General features: G+C 36.7%; 2 protein-coding genes across 7 annotated transcripts; both read left to right on the forward strand.

Annotated features, from left to right (window-relative positions):
• The first annotated feature begins 9,238 nt into the window (after positions 1–9,238).
• On the forward strand, positions 9,239–12,834 carry LOC104419080 (hypersensitive-induced response protein 1). Of its 4 annotated transcripts, none has more exons than XM_039307472.1 (7): positions 9,245–9,370; positions 9,512–9,624; positions 10,637–10,837; positions 11,265–11,385; positions 11,469–11,560; positions 11,653–11,749; positions 12,193–12,834. In XM_039307472.1, exons 3-7 carry the CDS (start codon positions 10,649–10,651, stop codon positions 12,549–12,551), a joined length of 858 nt encoding a protein of 285 aa, XP_039163406.1. In that variant the 5' UTR covers positions 9,245–9,370; positions 9,512–9,624; positions 10,637–10,648; the 3' UTR covers positions 12,552–12,834. The 4 variants fall into 4 exon arrangements, with proteins under 4 accessions (XP_010028915.2, XP_039163406.1, XP_039163407.1 ...); XM_039307473.1 differs by having other exon boundaries at positions 9,512–9,608; XM_010030613.3 differs by lacking the exon at positions 9,512–9,624 and having other exon boundaries at positions 9,239–9,370; positions 12,193–12,815.
• On the forward strand, positions 9,300–19,417 carry LOC104419112 (hypersensitive-induced response protein 1). 3 transcript variants are annotated; one of them, XM_018867203.2, is made up of 6 exons: positions 9,300–9,418; positions 17,231–17,431; positions 17,842–17,962; positions 18,050–18,141; positions 18,238–18,334; positions 18,746–19,417. In XM_018867203.2, the coding sequence occupies exons 2-6, from the start codon at positions 17,243–17,245 to the stop codon at positions 19,102–19,104; spliced, it is 858 nt and encodes a 285-aa protein (XP_018722748.2). In that variant the 5' UTR covers positions 9,300–9,418; positions 17,231–17,242; the 3' UTR covers positions 19,105–19,417. The 3 variants fall into 3 exon arrangements, with proteins under 3 accessions (XP_018722748.2, XP_039163408.1, XP_010028960.2); XM_039307474.1 differs by lacking the exon at positions 9,300–9,418 and adding an exon at positions 10,071–10,163; XM_010030658.3 differs by lacking the exon at positions 9,300–9,418 and adding an exon at positions 16,355–16,604.
• The last annotated feature ends 276 nt before the right edge of the window (positions 19,418–19,693 follow it).

Genomic DNA, 19,693 nt, shown 5'->3' on the forward strand with positions numbered 1-19,693 from the left:
CTCCCTCCTCTTTATAAAAATAATAAAAATTATAAAATGAATGAAATGAAAATAGTATCCACAGATATGTTCAATATTAGAAATAAATTGCATAGCATATAATTTAGATTAAGCGAATTCTTGGCCTATGAGATACTCCAAGGATGGGAAATTTCTTGAGAAATTGTACTGAAACGGCTAAGAAATCTTTAAATCTTTGCCACGTCAATTTTTTTGCTTCAAATACTTATAATTATTTTTTCGAAATTTAAGGCACTAATAGTTCGGATATCGAAACTTTGAAAATTAATGTATGAAGAAGAAAATATGCATTTGCATATAGAGACATGGCTTCTGACTGCAGTGTACCTGTACACGATGTAAACTCGGCAGATCAGTTTAACTGGGAAGTACAACCCTTGGTGGACCGGACCAAGGAGTTGAAGAACAAATTTTTGGGCCTCACCATAGCCCATTGTAGCCGGGACTCAAACAAGCTCGCCGATTGGTTAGCTAAATCTCAGAGGCTAAACAATTTACCGAAGAATTGGGTCACTCACCCTCCTTTTACTCTTTTTAATATATTATGCTCTGATGCTCTTGATGTAATTTCTCCGTACTCCGTTAACGAATGAATATCATGCGTAGTTTCGACCAAAAAAAAAAAATAGAGAGACATGGCTATCCTAGTTGGTACTGCACTCACTCAACTTAGAAAGGCGAAATGAAGAAAGCATTAGTCCCTTCGAGTTAATCAACCCTAGCAATAATAGCTGTGGAAATACTGATTTTCTTTCTCTCGATATTTTACCATGATCTTTTAGAGCATTCGACTAATTTCATTTGATCAAAATCGTCACACTCAAAAATCATTAAGAATGGGGGATAACACAGTTGTCTTTCAACCCAAAACGATGCAGCCTTAAACCATCAAAATTCAATTCCCAAAAATTCTCTTGTTGATTATGGAAGGAATTTGGTGAGCAATTACAACTCGGTGAGTAATACATTTTTTTCTAAGCGGATCAAATATTCACTTTGCACCTTTACAAAATACGTTATCACCATTCATCAATTTCAAAGCTAGAGCATTATATATGTAAAATATCAAAAGTAAACAATATCTATCTGACAAACCTTTTTACGTAAATGATTAAAAACAATATCAATGCAGAATAACAAATCAACTACTAATCGTCTATGCTATTGATTAATCCCATGTAACCACAAGTCGATGGTCTATTTCATCAACTAATCTCAAATCACATGTTAATGGTCTACTTCATTGACCAAACTCGTTCACAAATACCTAGCAGTGATCATGCATAATACCACATGACAATGCGACCAAGATTTTCCTTGACTAGGTCTCTACTTATGTTGCCAGTGGTTCGGCCCAAAAAAATATTGTAAATTGGTATGTGCATATCCACGAGCCCCCCAAGGGGCTCACACAATATTGAGCATCAAACCAACATTCTCCAATTTTAGGAATCAAATCTATAATCAATATTGATAATTGATTTCTCGAAACAAAATGCATGAACTTTCCTGACGTCAAACCATTCACAAATATTAAATTGTAGTAAATGCCTAACCTAAATTTAATAAAACAAACATGCTTATATATCATTTTGAAGATATCATTTTACACATTCTTAGAAGATATATCACCATTCATCTGGGAAATTTGAAAACCAATCTACGATGGTTACTCAAGCTAACATACTCATATTTTTATTAATTGATAGAAAAACTACATCAAAATCTAAGTAAAACTCTACTCCAACGAATGACTCAATTAACTATGCTTAATCATCAACATATCAGCTCCTAAATGCTAATGAAGAAGCTCATTTATAGAGAACGTTCATTTTTGTCCATAACGTATATTATCTGATTGCGTAACTCGCATGTAAAATTTTGGAACAAACTATACTTCGAAATGGATTTTCGGCAAACCCCATCATTCTACGACACCGTAAAGCATTATTTCCACAAAAATCGCAGCTTAGTAACTCCTCAACCGAACCTCGCAATTTAAAATTAATATTGTTCCAAATTTGTGCCCTAATTTCCGAAATCACTCTAATTAGATGAATAATAGGCTTTAATAATTAATAGGCATTGCGATTCGTAGCTGATTTGGCTAATCGAAACGTCAAAAATGGCTAAGTGCGGAGATTTTTTTTTGTCTCCTCCGTTTTCCCTCTTTCTTCACGATCGAGCGCTTCGCTTTTGCTGTCATTGCCTTCTTCTCTCCTTTTATGCTCACACTCAATTGCACTATTAATTGAGGGGAAAAGGAAAAGAATAAGTTGGACTTTGGCTAATAATATAAATGAACTGGATTTTATGGCTCATATGATGTTCCCTTTACATTACAATTGGGTAATAGGCAATGAAAGTACCAAAAACTCATCCTAAATCTGGGCAAAAGCCACCTCACTCGCAGCCCTGGGCGAGGCTAGGGATGTTAGGATTCACCGCACAATCACAAAGAAAAAAGATAGTAAATGAGAGAAAGAGAATTCGAGACGCAAGGTTTTATTTTGGTTCACCACTAAACTAGGTTTACGTCTAGCTGAGGATCCTACTATAATTAGCACCTCGCACATCTCTATTGCATCTCTCAATTTACAAGAGAAAAGAGAATATATATATATATGGGGGATAAGTGCAATAAAAATCCTAAAACTTGTCACGAAAATGCAATTGAGTCATAAAACTTGCAAAAAGTGTAATCAAGTCTTAAAACTTGTCAAATTGTTTCAATCGAGTCCTAAAATTAACACCGTCAAACTTACTAACGGAAAATATTGACGTGGCGCAGACATGGCATTTTATATAATTTTTCATTTTCCACATGGATTTTTTTAATTATTTAAAAAAAAATAAAAAGAAAGACAAAATGGTAGCTCCTCCCCTGCCGAGGCCACCGTCGCCCATCGCCGGGGGCCGGCAACGGTCGCTAGCCCCCTTCCGACGATGGGCGGCAAACGAAGCGCCGGCCTTTTTTTTTTTTTAACTGTTTTGTTTTTTAAATAAAATTTACCTTTTCTTTTTAGTTTTAAATCTAATTAATCACATAGAAATAAAATTCATTTTAAATGTCACGTCCGCACATCAGCATTTTCGTTAAAAATGTTGATAATATTAATTTTGGGACTCGATTGAAACAATTTAATAAATTTTAGAACTTGATTGCATTTTTTACCAGTTTTTATGACTCATTAACATTTTAAATAACAAAATTTAGAACTTTTATTACTTATCCCTATATATATAAACAGCTTTTCATGAACTCAAGCTCAAACTGCCAATAAAATATTTTTAAAAAAAAATTATATATATCTAATAGCTATTTATGAGTCCAAGTCCAAACTACCAATGAAATATGAGCTCAACCTTTAAAGTCAAGGACACTAGTATGAACCACATCCCAATAAGGAGAAGGCCACAACGATGGCAGGGGTTGAGGGCCCAGTTGTAAATGAGCCTTATTAGCCACTGCAGGGAGAAGAAGCCCAAGAAGGAAGAAGAGTAAAAAGAAAAAAATTAATAAAAAAAATCCAGAAAAAAATTCAAAATTGCCATGTGAGCTTTGATCAGTGCAAGTATTTGCTCAAAAGAAAGAGAAAATTCTTTGAAAAGTTAATCCCACTCGTCAGAGTCTTATGGTGACACCACACATGGAAAAGGCAACGTGGGAGGACGAGGAGGAAATGAAACAATAGTATCCTCATCTCTTCAATGGAACATAAGGGAACATTCAATTTCGAGGATGAAATTCTTTAAGAGAGAGATTTAAGACATCCAGGTTTTCGCTTGACAGAATCACAAGCTTCAATGCTTAACAGTCGTCGCTGTGCCACTAAGCTCACCATTGAATTTCGCTACCGTGTCTTGCCGTGCCTCGCCTCAACTCGTCCTCTTCGTTACCAAGACAACGTCTCAAGCCGTGCCAAGCCAGCATTGCCATGACGCATCACCCCAGCACACTTCTTTGGCAGAGAAAACATAAATCAGGCATGAATAAGAAAGCCAGCACACTTCTTCTTCGAGCGGCTCTTCTTCACCCTCTGTACCGAATGACTCTTGATCCGTGCCTTCACTCCTCTCTGTTCATATTCAAAACCACAGCCACGATTGTTGCCCATCGCCCACGTCGTCTCCTTCGGCCGCCACAACTCGCCGGACGCCCCAGGCAAGCTAACGACTGCATCGCCGTCTTCTTGCTGTCGCCTTAGCTTGGACTGCAGCAACCCAGGATTCCAAAAGCCACCATGTCGCCGCTGTCACCCCGCCGAGCCCCAATCACAGTCCTTCAAGACCTGACACAAGTGGATATCCTCCGTTCTATCCTATGTCAATCGTTTGTCATGTGACAAGGAGAGTTTCCTCAACAATTTGTTGAGTCTAGTGTTTCTGGAGAAGTTTAGCACCTAGTCGCAGGTTTCGGATAAAGTTATACATAGTTAGAAAGTCGAAACTTTGGTCTTGGATGTGTATAGGTGCCATGGGAAGGTGGTATATGAAGTCTGCATACATGCTTGGGCTAAAGGTACCGAAGGATTGAGCCAAAATAGGAAAGGATTATTCAAGACTGGTTCGGTTTAGACCAACTTGCAAGTTTGCTAATTTCGTACTGAATTATGTTAGGTGAATTTCATGGGGTGTTCTTCATTAAAGCCATCCCTTATTGGCTTCCCTATCACATACTTTAATTTCATATTTTTTTGGACTTTGTCCAACAAAATTATATTTGAAAAATTACGGGGTTTAAAATCTATTTTCAGGATCACCGAACCAACCTCTTCCTGCTTTCCATTTTCCATAAAAATTTTAATCGTGAATTTTAACATGTATCCTTCATGAAAGTTGTAGAGTATATTCTATACTACCACATATGAAATTTCCATGATTTTTTTTATCACATTTAGTTTGTGAAAAAAATTATTTTCCTGCTCCATTGCATTCTGGAAATTCCTACTGTCTTGGCCTGGTCTACTAAAAATTATTTAGAACTATATTAGTTGAATAGAACTTTGAGTCCATCATGGAAAATGTCCCTCTAAATCTTGTCTATCTTATGTTAAAGCTTCATAATTTTTTAAACTTGTTTACTTTGATAACAGCTATCATTTCTAAAGGCGCGCAGAACACCTTATAAGGCTATTTTAAGGTCTAGGATATGAAATTCTACTTATAGTTTATCCAACGTAGGCGCAGGTGAAAATGTGTTAGTTTATGGGATAAAATGACTAAGGGTTCATTAGGTTCACATTTGAGTTATTGGGTAATAGTAACGTAAACGTGCTTTTTAAATTGAATTATAAAATTATTGCATCATGGTATGGATGTGTGACTAGGATTTCCATTAGTTCTTAGGATGACGATGCCCCAGGTTGTAGTAGGAATGCCTGGGGAAATATCTAAGTTCCTCCAGATGCTTAGGGACATAACACGGTCCCCAGATGTCCTCCTAATGGTGGATGGGTGCGAGATGCCTGAGGGGTAATAGGGTTTCCCAAATGATGATGACAGCAATAATTCCTATCGAATATAATTTTGATATCTTTAAATTGAGGTACTAATTACCTATTGAGAAAAACTACTATTTCTATTGCTTTGTTATGTTATTTTGAAGGGGTTCTTAGGTAAGTTAATGATTTACTATACTTTATATTGAGACTTTCCTTGTTGGCATGGTGATTAATTTATGTTGTATAGACCGGTGGACCTTCTGCTTGCTGGATTTAAGCTCACTAGTTGGTGATTTAATCTTTTAAAATCAATAGACATGTTGGTCCCACCTACTCCCCTATGGTCCATTACAGAGTACCAGTCGACATCACTTGGCAAGAGGATGATTTATAGACGCCAGTTTCCCAGATACGATTTTTATCCAGATCATGTTTCGTTTAGTTGTGGATATGGGGCTTCCAAAAGGGTTGGTAACCCTTGGATTCATTGGAATGTATGTCCACATCAACAAGTGCACACTGGGTCCCCTCCCGTTGTTTGACGACGGACTAGGGAACGAAGGCAGCCCTACTACATATAGGAGGACGGCTGGATTTTTGGGACTTGGAAGATTTTTATACAGAGCCAGGGAGTGGGGGTTAGGCAAACACGTATACAGGTATTTTGGGGCAAGATGATCAACTTACAGTTGGTTTTAGTCAGTAGTATCGACCTTTTCGAATTTCCTAGGTTACCCAACTTGTTGCTTGACATACATATAAATAAATAAGGAATGAAGTTGCCCCATTTGTAGAAGTCTATATGCACTCCCAGACTACTGTAGTCCCTTACCCTTATGCATACTTAAGAAAAAAAGTGAAATGAACAAGATAACTATGCTACGTTAACGTGACGTGTTGAGAATGTCACATGAGGTAATGGCAGTTGATTTTTTTCTTTTTCTGCAAATATGCTTTTAATATTTTACCAAATATTATTTGTACATCGAAAGAAACCTTTTAACCTAAATCTTTTGCATTTGTCGAAAGATTTTTTCCACTGCCGAACCAAACACAGCGGATATCGTATTTGATACGTTATGACGCAACATTACAATCAGAATGAATCCCAGGGGTCACTTTCTGATTAAAATTCGTCTACTGGCCCGCGTTCATCCAGCAATCATAGATAATGATGTCTGACCTCTCTCTTCTTTGCTGTTTTGCTACGGGGACTACCATATTTGACTCGATCTGACTAGAAATAATTACATCTTACAACTCCAGCTAATTGCACGGCCAAATAGCAGAACAAAACTCTAAATTAGAAATGTCTCATCACTTAATCCAAATCTTTTCCTTGGCGCAACTCGGCTATCCTGGACTTGAACTAGAGACCTCGCCTAAGAAGTAAATCATCGCACCTTTAAAAATGTCTCATCACTTAACCCAAATCTTTCATCCAATTACGGAAAAGCCATTGGTGCCCAAAACGAGAAATTCATGATTATTTACTTTCCTATGATCCCATTCTTGAGTTTGCATCGCATACAAACCAAACCTGAAACCAGGGGTCCAAAAAAAAAAAATAATAAATCTGATCCGAAACTCGAACTTGTCCAAACCAAATTTGAGAGTCTAATCCTCATCCTAAAATTAATAATAAAACCACCTTTGGGATTGGCTTATTCAACCGGTTAAATTATCTAATTGTCTTTTTCAGAATATCTCTCTATCAAACCATAAATTTATCTCGGGTCCATTGTGCAATCTATGTCACGGAATTTCAGCCAATTATTTTGAGGATTGTCTGGATCAGTTGTGTCTACATGCTGGCCTCAGGCTTTTCTTTTTTAATTTCCTTTTCCCTCTAATTTTGTGTTTGACTAACAAAGATGGAATATAAATAGATATTTCTGAGAAAATATCTAAGTAAAGACCTCATTAAAAAAAAAAAAAAGAGCTAACGTATGATTGTAGCCTTGACGTCCAAGACTCCAACGGCATTAGATAGAGGAATGATTCCCTTCAGATTCTATAGATTAGATTGTATTGCTAAGAAAGTAAAATAAAAAAATGAAAATACCCAGGCACGATTATTTTCTTGCCCCATTTTGCGACTTCTAATATTCAAAGTTTTGTACATTTTATATCCTCCATAAATTTCCCCTTTCGAGGTGTGTACTTGTTTGGCTAAATCAACCTATGAGCTCAATTTTCAAATTTTTCGCCCAAAAAAAAAGGATTTACTTTACAAGTATGCTGAAAATGTGTTGAATGAATTCAAATGCTAGAACTCACTTTTAAAAAATTAAAAATTGAGGTTTTCGACTCTAAATTTAAATTCCATTTCAGAGTCAAAAGGCTAAAGATATCCCATTACCAACTTGAGAATTTGAAAAACCTCGAGTTGTAAAATGTAAGATCATCAAACTTACGGGCACTAATTATAAATATTGAACTAGAGGGGTGCAGGTGAAAGCTATGCCCACATGTTGCATAGCAGTGAAGGGGAAGGTAAAAACTTTTAAATTTTTTATAGTTTTTTTCTTTACTCGACTAAAAATTTTCAAAATTATTTACCCTTAGTGAAATATTCAATCTATAGAGCATAAATGAAATTGAATGAGAATATGGAAGATGATTATCATGATATGCCCCTCAAAATCCACCGTCTTTTTTAAAATTCAAAAAGAAGGCACATGCCATTCGTGTGGTTGTAATGAACGGAGTAAGAAGATCAAATTTTTTTATTTTAAGACCTTTGAAAACAAGTTGAGTTTTTCTTCTTAAAACGATAGGAAGAAAGAACAGCTTTGGTCACCAATTTTGCATAGGTTTTTTGACGTGTCCTCAAATTTGTAATTCGTGTAATTAATTCCTTAAACTAGTAGAGTTTTTTTCAATCAAAGTTTTCGGGTTTCAAATTTTGGTAAATTGATGTCTGCCAATGCCAATTAAAAATATAACATTAGAAATGATTTACTACACAAGGACAATTGATTTGCATTGGACCTATACAAGAACAAGAATTCACTATACAACTACGCAATTTTCATATGTTCTTTTTGTATAGATGGCTTATTTTTAGGACAATGATACAAATAGTTTCTAGACTTGACCATATATGTATTCTGGTCCATGACTTTTAATTTGTTTAATGTGGCTTTTGAACTTTAGCCAAATATTTGATGTCATTTATGAATTTTTATTTTATTTAATGCAGTCCCAAAACTTTTAGTACCTATTTAAGTTTTTTTTTTTTTTTTTGTGATCCCAGAATCGCTCAGATACGATCAAATGGCGATCTGGCCCAGGATCGACGCTATAGGGACCCACCTCCCACGATGAGTACTCATTTAAGTTAATACATGAACTATATTAAAAAGATCTAAACATGCATTAAAAGTTCAAGAGTCACATTAAACATATCAAAAATTTAGGGGCGGCATTACACATCGAGTTAAAGTTTATGAACTATATTAAACAAATTAAAAGTTTAAGAACTACATTATACATAGGGCCAAAGTTCATAAATCATTTATATCATTTTTCCCTTATTTTAAAGTAGGCCTCTTTTTGTTTTTGGGCAAATTAGGGTGGTACTCTCAGCTAGCACCCATCAACCGATTAGTATCAATTTGCTGACATGGGTGGCAGAGAGACTTGATTGAAAGTATTTTACAAGTTCAGGGACTTCAACTGCAGAAAATCACAAAGTCAAGGACCGTATTGAAAAGAAAAACACAAGCTATGGGCGACAGGGCACGAAAAGACAACGAATCTGACCTTCGTCGTTGAGCTTATCTGGAACAAAAGACAGCCCGGTTCATCTCGTTTTCCGCTGGATCATTTCCAGGTCATTTAGGGTGGAATCAAGATGGAATCTTGAAAAACCACTCCATCCCCAAGAAATCGAAAGCCGGGTAATTCTTCCTCATCCTCATCGTCACCATCTTTTTTTAATCATTAAGGTACTTTTCGAAAAGCTGGGGCATCTCATTCTTGCCGGCGTTGTGTTTTTCTTTTGCTTTCAATTTTTGCTGTATTCCCACTACGTTTGTCAGCATCGAACCTCGATGCCGATCACAACGAGGACCTTGAATTTTATCCATTTGGGTCAATAATCTGTTTCTTTGCCGAGAACGAAGAGAAACAAACGAGGTCAGAAGAAAACCCGGTGGGTCCGACCTTGTTATGCTTCTGCATAGACTCTTGAGTGGTTTCTTGTTTCTTGGTTGTCCTCGGGAAACAGTATTGGGTGAATTTGCTTTGTGGGTTCTTGTTTCTTGACGTGATTTTCGATGTTTGGGTGTGATTAGGAAAGAGAAGGTCGTGATCCAAATCGAGACGCGACGTTGCCAACTTTTGCTCGATTATAAATTCAATTCGTCGTTTTTTATGTGTATGAAGCTTCGTTAGCTTTTCCCTTAATCTTCTGGTGCAGCTGGCATTTGAATTTTTCTTGTTCATTCAATGTGAAGAAACGAGAGTTTGACCGGCCGGCGCTAGTTTCCTGTTGACCTATGATATCTTTAGGAAATGAATGATTGCTGAGTCAACTCGTGGGTTGGATATAAAAAACTTTTCTTGTATGAAGTTGTCATCCTTATCTTACTATAAACATTCTTAAGTATATGCTCCAGCACCTATTGCATCGATAGTCTCTCTCCCCTCTTTCTCTCTCTCTCAGCTCGCTCTTGGTCGCATACTCGTTTGGTAAGTAGTAATACGATATAGACCATTGTGGTTGTTCTTTGAGGAACAGGAAGATCGAACAATTTGATAGTTGAGGGGGGTTTGGTCATTCTCTTCAAGCCTTACTGTTTGTTGTTTGTGCTCTTTACAATTCGGTATGAGATAGCATCAATTCGTTGTTTCAAGTTTGCTGTAGAATTTGAATACAATTTATGCTTGCTCTTGTGTAGATAGACATAGACAAGGTTGGTAAAAGTTAACGCAGGGAATCGCAGAAATTTGTTCTGGAAGTTGATGAGTAGATAAGAAAAAACTTCTTGGTCAATTTCACAATTGCCCGAGTTTATGCTGTGGAAGATACTGTTAATTTTAATAGAATTGCCTGCTATTAAGGTTCTTGTGTCTCGTATTGAGTTCTGAGAAGCATTATTTGTTTTCATTTTTCATCAGCCGACCAACTTGATGGTCTGAATTCTCTTCTTTTTGATGCATAGTGTGGAGATAACATGGGCAATCTGTGTTGCTGCATCCAAGTTGATCAATCCACAGTAGCTATCAGGGAGAGATTTGGCAAGTTCGATGACGTACTTCAACCGGGATGCCATTTCCTTCCCTGGTGTCTTGGAAGCCAGCTAGCGGGGCATCTCTCACTTCGAGTGCAGCAGTTGGATGTGCGATGTGAAACTAAGACAAAAGTATGTTAATCTGTTCACTCTGTGGGAGAACTTCACATACTTCACTTGTCTAGAAATCATAAAAAATTAATTGAAACACTGTCTAGCTGAAAAGTGAAATCATCTTTGTCTGCATGTGATATTTGCAAATGATCGATAAGTACTGCTGCTAATTTAATACTCATTGAAGCCCTGAGTAAGGCTGGGTCTATGACCATGACTATGAAAATAGCTAAGTTATAGTATATTTTGTGAGATTGCTATCAGTCTAATTGACTCCACTAGATTGTAGTATCCTCAATACAATGAAACTCTTAAGGGTGCCTCTTCTTTTGGAGATACTTTGAACTCGGTAGATTTTCCATATAAAGCTAAAAGCTCTATGTCATGTTGTTGTTACGTAATAATCTAATAAGTTTGTTTGGCTTAATGGACATTCCCACTGCAGGACAATGTCTTTGTCAATGTTGTTGCATCTATCCAATATCGTGCCCTTGCAAATCAGGCAAGTGATGCCTTTTACAAACTTACCAACACAAAGGGTCAAATTCAAGCCTATGTTTTTGACGGTATGTTCCAAATGTGACATTATTGATGCATATATCATCATTATAATCTGTAATATGGCTTACTTCTCCTTGGATTGATTTAGTGATAAGAGCAAGTGTCCCAAGACTCAATTTGGATGATGTTTTTGAGCAAAAAAATGAAATTGCCAAAGCAGTGGAAGATGAACTTGAGAAGGTAATGTACATAATGCAGAAGCATGGTCTGAGATTTTGTGAAAATGAACCATGGACTTACTTGGTTTAACTTCTAGCCATTAACTTTTACAGGCTATGTCTACATATGGGTATGAAATTGTGCAAACGCTGATTGTTGATATTGAACCAGATGAGCATGTAAAGCGAGCAATGAATGAGATTAATGCTGGTAAGAACCACAAACATTAGGATATCTCATTCTTTTTGCACATCTTGTAGTCCTTGTAAAAGTTGATGATTTCATCTCTTTGTTCTTGTCTTCGGGTGGGTGCTTTTCTGCTTTTGCATCTTTTTTCTTAAAGCATTTGGATCAGTATCTACTAGATTTTAGAGAATGCACTAAAATGTTTTATGAGGGCAAGATTCAGAAGATTTTATCGATGATTGATAATTGATCTTGTTCTTGTATCCTGCAGCAAATACTTGTCTTTCCAGTAATGAAGTTTTGTTGAATCTCATAAAGCACCTCATCCAGTTAAAATAGAGTGAAACTGCATGGAAATTTGTATTTCTACTGAATCTGCTTCAGAGCTTAACCGTATGCATCGTCTTCTTCAAACTGTTAATATTCTCGAGTATCTAAGATTCATTGTATAATATTGTGCTTCTCAGCTGCAAGACTAAGGCTAGCAGCTAATGAGAAGGCTGAAGCAGAGAAGATTCTGCAAATCAAGAGAGCTGAAGGTGAGGCTGAGTCAAAGTACCTTTCTGGGCTTGGCATTGCCCGCCAGCGTCAAGCTATTGTGGATGGTTTGAGAGATAGCGTACTGGGCTTCTCGGAAAACGTGCCCGGGACCAGTGCCAAGGATGTCATGGACATGGTTCTTGTCACCCAGTACTTCGACACCTTGAAGGAAATTGGTGCTACAACTAAAACCTCTGCTGTGTTCATTCCCCATGGTCCCGGTGCCGTTCGCGATGTTGCCTCTCAAATTCGTGAGGGACTTCTTCAAGCTTCCTCCGTCAGCTAGTTGCACATCAGAGTCTCCTCGAAATGAAGATGATGCCCCAAAAAGGAAGGGGAGAAGCTTTCTTTTGGCTTTCTAAGTATATGTTTTCATGTGAATTTGCTGATGATGTCTTCTGAATATCCATTTTGTTTACGTTTTAAAGTGATGATGTAAGCACTGTGTATATGAATCTTGAAGGTGTTCCTAAAACATAGTCTTCGTGCTTCTGCACAGACATACTGTTTTAAGTTGCTTGTCTGACAAATCAACTCGGATTTGCCATAATCAAGGCTAGTGTCTTAAAGTGGTTAAGAGTTTTGCAGGTTTTATTTGCTCATTTGACTGGAATTCTGGTGCATAAAGACAGTTGATATAAATCATTCAATTAATCCAAAGCGCTACCATCATCTCTAGGATGCATGCAGTGCCATCCGACCGAGTTAATAAATTCGGCAAAAATGTTTTATTCGCAGTTTCGTTCTTTTGTCAGGTGTATTCATGGTCACCAGATTTAAGAAGATTTAGATTGCACTTGGCTATGGTAGTGATAGAATCAAATTTCCCAGTATATGACTTGTTAATCTGATAGAAGTTCATAAAGATCTCTTTAGGATTGCATGATTTGCCTCGCATAGGTAGCCCTAGCAGGGAAGCAAGTAGATGGAAGTATCTGACTATAGCCAGTTCTGAGCTGAAAGCAAGCGGGTGCTGTTCTATTTCATTTCCCTACTCAGTTATATCTTAGGTATGCAGTTCAAGGAATTCCTGGCGAAAGTCCAGCTCTCTGGCAATGCTCAAGCAGAGCTTTTGCAAGAAGTGTTGCTGAGAAAGAGCACCCGCTTTACCAACAAAATTATCCAAAAAAATCCTAAATTTATTGTAATTATGCCAAATCGGTCCTAATTTTTTTTCGGTCAATTCAATCATAATCTTTTGCATTTGTGATAGTTCAATCCATCCTTCCAATGTTTAAGAATTAGTGCTGAAGTGGCATTTTTAAATAAGATTTTAACTATATTTTTTAATGTTTTATAGTCTTTTCTTTTCTTTTCTTTAATTTTTCCCCTTCCTTATGACAGTCGGAAAAAATTATTAAAATATTATCTAAAAAATGCCATGTCAACGTCGGTAGTGCCATGTCAGCTATGCTCGGCAAAAATTGACCAGATAGATTGAATTAATATAAATGTAAAATGTTTTTTTTTTTGGTAAGTAATGTAAAATGTTTAGAACTAGATTGACAAAAAAAAAATTAAACTAAATTGGCATAGGTTTAAAAATTTTCCAGTAAGTTTCCCCAACTATACCTTCCGTGCTTTACTCAGGCATTCACTAATGTAGAAGTGAATATCGCCTGCTGCTTTCCCATGGCACTGCTCGAGAAGGCTGTGTTTCAGTTCGACTGCGACCGCCGTTCAAGTCGAGGGGGGATTCACTGTGTTGTAACCTGGAGCTCTCAAGAGTATCTTAACTTGTCATTTCTGCATATTTCGCAACTTGGCAACTTGGCTATTTAGATAGCTAAAGTCCCGTTCAGTGCACTCGCTGATGTGGTCTATTTAAGGACAGGCAATCCGCGCCCTAGCGAGAAACCGGCGAATACTTACTGTCTTATTGCACCAGGCATGGACCAAACCCGAAATCGTTTTGGCAAAAGGATGATCATTAAAAATTTTAAACTTGTATCTGTGTGACATATTAACCCTCTATCAAATTTCCACCCGTAAGGATTGTGATCTGCCTACATTGATGCTAGAAAGCAAACTTTATTGATATGGTGCTCAGCTCATATGACTAAAGTGACATAAAAACGGCATTGTTTTAATTGACATATCATCTTATGGAACCTCGATATAGGATTAAAAAAAAATTATTAAGATAAATGTGTCACAATGAGTATAGTTCGAAGTTTGTTATAAAATCCTAAAGTTTGAGCCCTACTTCTGTTGACTATTTTGGGGATTGTTCGGATCAGCCATGTTGCCATGCTACCCTTAAGACTTTTTCTTCCTTTTCAAACTTTCCTTTTTGTTCTAGTCTTATCTAGGGGTGAATGGTTTTAAGTTCTAGAAAGAACCTATACGGAACAGGTTCCTCGTTTTCTAAAATCTAAAACTTGCCATGCATATTCTGGATTTTGGAAATTGTTCACAAGTTCTAAGATCTACCTAGGTTTCCACACTATTACTAATTGAATAATCACAATGAATTATCACATTTAATAATCATTATTTGCTGCTACATTTCATTGACCGTAATTTATATGTAGATACATGAAAATATAAAATATTAACAAAGTACAAGTCTCAGTTATAAAATAGAAGTTTATACTAGTGATTTCAAATTACACACTTATCATCGAACGTCATAGAATATCATAGGATCACACAAAAACATAAACTAAGAAAAACACTAAAATTTATTCCAGATTCTAGGTTACAGGTTCTAGGTTCCACCAATCTAAAATCTAAAACCTACCCGTTAAAACAGATTTTCTAATATTTGGAACTTGGAACCTACCCTGCATATGTTGATTGAAATTTTGAACTAAATAGGGTCCCATTGGTTTGGTTCTCGGATTCTAAATTCTATCGTGGAATCAAGTTCACTCCTAGTCTTATATTTGACCAATAAGAAAAGGGATATAAATAAATATTTCTCAAGAAATATCTAAGCAAAGGCCTTATAATAATAATAATAATAATAATAATAATAATAATAATAATAATAATAATAATAATAATAATAAATGGCTGACTTTATGGATCTAACCTCCACCTTCGAGACTTCGACAGCATTAGATAGGGGATTGATATTATTATCCAATTGTATTATCCTCTAGCCAAAAAGGAAAAATAAAAATTGACAATATCCAGGGCAACGATTATCTGACCTATAATTTCCAAAATCTGTACACTTTTTACATCCTCGATAAGTAATAATTTATGAAAGTGAAAGCTATATCCAAGGCTAAAGTATAAATATCTCATAGTTTTACTCGGCTAAGATATGGTATTATTTATATTCAATATATCACAATTAGAAGGTAGAGTATGAATGTTCAATCTAACCATAAAGTGAGATCAAATTATATTTTTATATAAAACATACCATTTTTTAGTACTCTTATAGAATTAGTATGCTATTTACATCGAATTAACCAACGAATTACAATCTTTTATTTTACGAACTTGGAAACCGGGTTGAGTTTTTTTATCTCATGAGTGGAAGAAAGTACATATTTGGTCCCTAATTTTACATTGAATTTCTAGTGTGATCCTTAAATTTGTAATTCATACAATTAAGTCCTTAAAGTTGTAGAGTTTTTCCAATCAAGTTACTAGATCTCAAATTTCGACAAAATTATGTTTGTCAATGACAAATAAAGAGTACAAAGTTAAAATGAAATCGCTACACTAAGGACAATGGATTTGCACTGGACCTATAAAAGAAAAAGTAAATCAGTATAAAACCACGCACGATCTTCCATAGAATGGATTAATTTAAGATAGAACTCTTTAGCTAGCACTGACCAAACCATTAGTTTCAATTTGCTGATATAAGAGACTTGATTGAAAGTATTTTATAAGTCCAAGACTTTGATTGTATAAATTACAAAATCGAGGATCATATTGAAAAGAATAACACAAATTTAAAGGACTAAAATGATAAGATTTTTCATTCTGGGCGACAGAACACGAAAGTGCATGAATTCATCTTCCTAGTCGAGCTTATAAAGAACAAGAAAAAGCTCGCGGGAAAATTCGCTAAGTCGTTTGGTTCTTCTTGTTTGCTGCCGTATCATTTCCAGGTCGTTTCTGGTGAAATCAAGAAGAAACCTTGATTTCATCCCCAGGAATAGAATACAGACAATTATTGTAATCGCCAGCGTCATTTCTTTAATTATTTTGGAACCTTTCAAGAAGAAGCGAACTTATTCTCGTAACCCGGCCGGCTAGTGAGGAGGGATGTTGAAACGGTTCTAAATACTCTCGTTTCTTGTTTCTGCATAGTCCCTCGTTGGTTTCTTGTTTCTTGTTGTCCTAAGAAAACAGTATCAGGTCAATTTGGTTGGTAAGTCTTTGTTTCTCGATGTGATTTTTGTTGTTTGCGGGTGATTAGGAAAAAGAAAGTCCTGATCCAAATCGAACATGATCGTTGTGAACGTTCTTCTCGTTAAAATCAATTCTTGTCATTCTAATCTGACTATAAAACATTCGTTAGTGCATGCTCCAGCACCAATTGCGTCGATAGTCTCTCTCCTTTCTCTCTCGTTTGATAAATAGGTATCCCTTATATACCACCCTATAGTTGTTCTTTGACGAGCAGGAAGATCAACTAATTTGATACTTACAGTGTCAATTTGTTGTTCTAAGTTTCGTTCCTGTTGAAGTATCTTGCTGTAGAAGTTGAATTTAATTTATGCTTACTCTAGTGTAGATCGACGTAGACAAGGTTGGTACAAGTACTCAGAGGGTAACACAGAAATTTATTCTGGAAGTTGATGAGTAGATTAGAAAAAACTTCAGTCAAATTCACGATTGCCCGAGTTTTTGCTGTAGAAGATGCTCTTACTTTCGATAGAATTCCCCGTTTCTAAGGTTCTTGTGTCTCATATTGGGCTCCGAGAAGCATTATTTGTTTTAATATTCCTCAGTCAACAACTTGATGATTTAAATTCTCCTCTTATTGATGCATAGTGTGGAGATAACATGGGAAATCTGTTTTGCTGCGTCCAAGTTGATCAATCCACGGTAGCTATCAAAGAGAGATTTGGCAAGTTCGATGAGGTGCTTCAACCAGGATGCCATTTCCTTCCCTGGATTAGTGGAAGCCGGCTAGTGGGGCATCTCTCACTTCGAGTACAACAGTTGGATGTGCGATGCGAAACCAAGACAAAAGTATGTCTAATCTGTTCACTCTGAGAATTTCACATACTTCACTTGTCTAGAAATCATGGCACATTAGTTCGAATTGTTGTCTAGCTGAAAAGTGAAATCATCTTTTTTCTGCATGTGATACATGTAAATAATTGATAAGTGCTACTGCTCATTGATACTCATTGAAGCCCTGCGTAAGGCTGAGTCTATGACCACGATCATCAAAATAGCCAAGTTTTAGTAGTTCTTATAATATTACCATCAGACTAATAGACTCCACTAGATTGGAGTATCACGGATGTGTGCCTCTTCTTTTGGATATACTTTGAACTCAGTAGATTTTCCATATAAAGCTAAAAGTTCCACGTCAGTTTCATCTTCACGGAATAACCTAACAAGTTTGTCTGGCTTCATGGACATTCCCACTGCAGGACAATGTCTTTGTCATTGTTGTTGCATCTGTGCAATATCGTGCTCTTGCAAATCAGGCAAGCGATGCCTTTTACAAACTTAGCAACACCGAGGGTCAAATTCAAGCCTATGTGTTTGATGGTATGTTCCAAATGTGACATTATTGACGGATGTATAATCCTTATGATTTGTAATATCCCATACTTTTCTTTCATTGATTTAATTTAGTGATAAGAGCAAGTGTTCCAAGACTCCTTTTGGATGATGTTTTTGAGCAGAAAAATGAAATAGCCAGAGCAGTTGATGTTGAACTTGAAAAGGTAATGTACAGAATGCAGAAGCATGGTTGTTTGTGATTTTGTGAAAATGAACCATGAACTTCAATTGGTTTAACTTCTAGCCATTGATTTTTGTAGGCTATGTCTACATATGGGTATGAGATTGTGCAAACGCTGATTATTGACATCGAACCAGATGTGCATGTAAAGCGAGCTATGAATGAGATTAATGCTGGTAAGAATCACAAACATTAGAAGATCTCGTACTTTTCTGCACATTTTGTAGTCCTCGAAAAAAATTAAGGATTTCAGGAGGGGTGCTTTTCTGCTTTTGCATCTATTTCTTCGAGCGTTTGGATCATAGAAGATGCACTTAATTGTTTTAAGAGGCCAAGATGCAGAAGATTTCATTGATCATTGATAATTGATCTCCTTCTTCTATCCAGCAGCAAGTACTCATCTTTCCAGTAATGAAGCATATTTAAAGCACAAAAGGCAGCTCTTTCAGATAACAAAGAACAAAACCGTGTAGAAGTTTGTATTTTTTGCTGAATTTTTATCCCAGCTTAACTATAAGCAACATCTTGTTCAAATTTCGAATATTCTTAAGTATCTGAACGTGGTCATATGATATTGTGCTTCTCAGCTGCAAGACTAAGGGTAGCAGCCAACGAGAAGGCTGAAGCAGAGAAGATTCTGCAAATCAAGAGAGCTGAAGGTGAGGCTGAGTCGAAGTATCTTGCTGGGCTTGGTATTGCCCGCCAGCGTCAGGCGATTGTGGATGGTTTGAGAGATAGCGTATTGGGCTTTTCTGAAAATGTTCCTGGGACCAGCGCCAAGGATGTCATGGACATGGTTCTCGTCACCCAGTACTTCGACACCATGAGGGAAATCGGTGCTGCATCTAAATCCTCTGCCGTCTTCATTCCCCATGGTCCTGGTGCCGTTCGTGATGTTGCCTCTCAGATTCGTGAGGGACTTCTTCAAGCTTCCTCCGTCAGCTAGTTGCACGTCGGAGTCTACTCAAAATAAGGATGAAGCCCAAATAAGGAAGGGGAGAAGCTTTTGTTGGCTTTCTGTGTAAATGTTTCCGCGTGCATTTGCTGATGATGACTTCTGAATATCTTTTTTGTTTGAACTTTCGGAGTGATTTAAGCACCAAGTATATGAATCTTGAAGGTGTTCCTAAAACATGGTCTTCGTGCTTCTCCACAGAGATACTGTTGCAGGTTGCTTGTTTGAAGATTCATCTCGGATTTGCTATAATTAATGATAGTGTGTCTAAAGTGATTGCATTTTGGAAGCTTTTACTTCCTCATTTGACTGTACTTCTGGTGCAAAAAGATGGTTGGAATTTATCATTCAGTTAATCCTGCAAACCACCATTATCTCTTCGATGCATGCACTGCCCTCCAAACAACTCATCATCCACGCATAAAGGAAGGGAAAACAATAGGGAAAAGACCATTTTCTTTTAGAGAGGGAAAAGGGAAAAAAACATCTTAGAAACCCAGTTAACGAATTTGGCAAAAAAATATTTTCTCAGACTCGGTCTTTCGCCGGGAGTCTTCATGCTGATCAGGTGTAAAAGATT

This window comes from Eucalyptus grandis, chromosome 2, assembly GCF_016545825.1.
Source record: "Eucalyptus grandis isolate ANBG69807.140 chromosome 2, ASM1654582v1, whole genome shotgun sequence".
Taxonomy (NCBI): domain Eukaryota; kingdom Viridiplantae; phylum Streptophyta; class Magnoliopsida; order Myrtales; family Myrtaceae; genus Eucalyptus; species Eucalyptus grandis.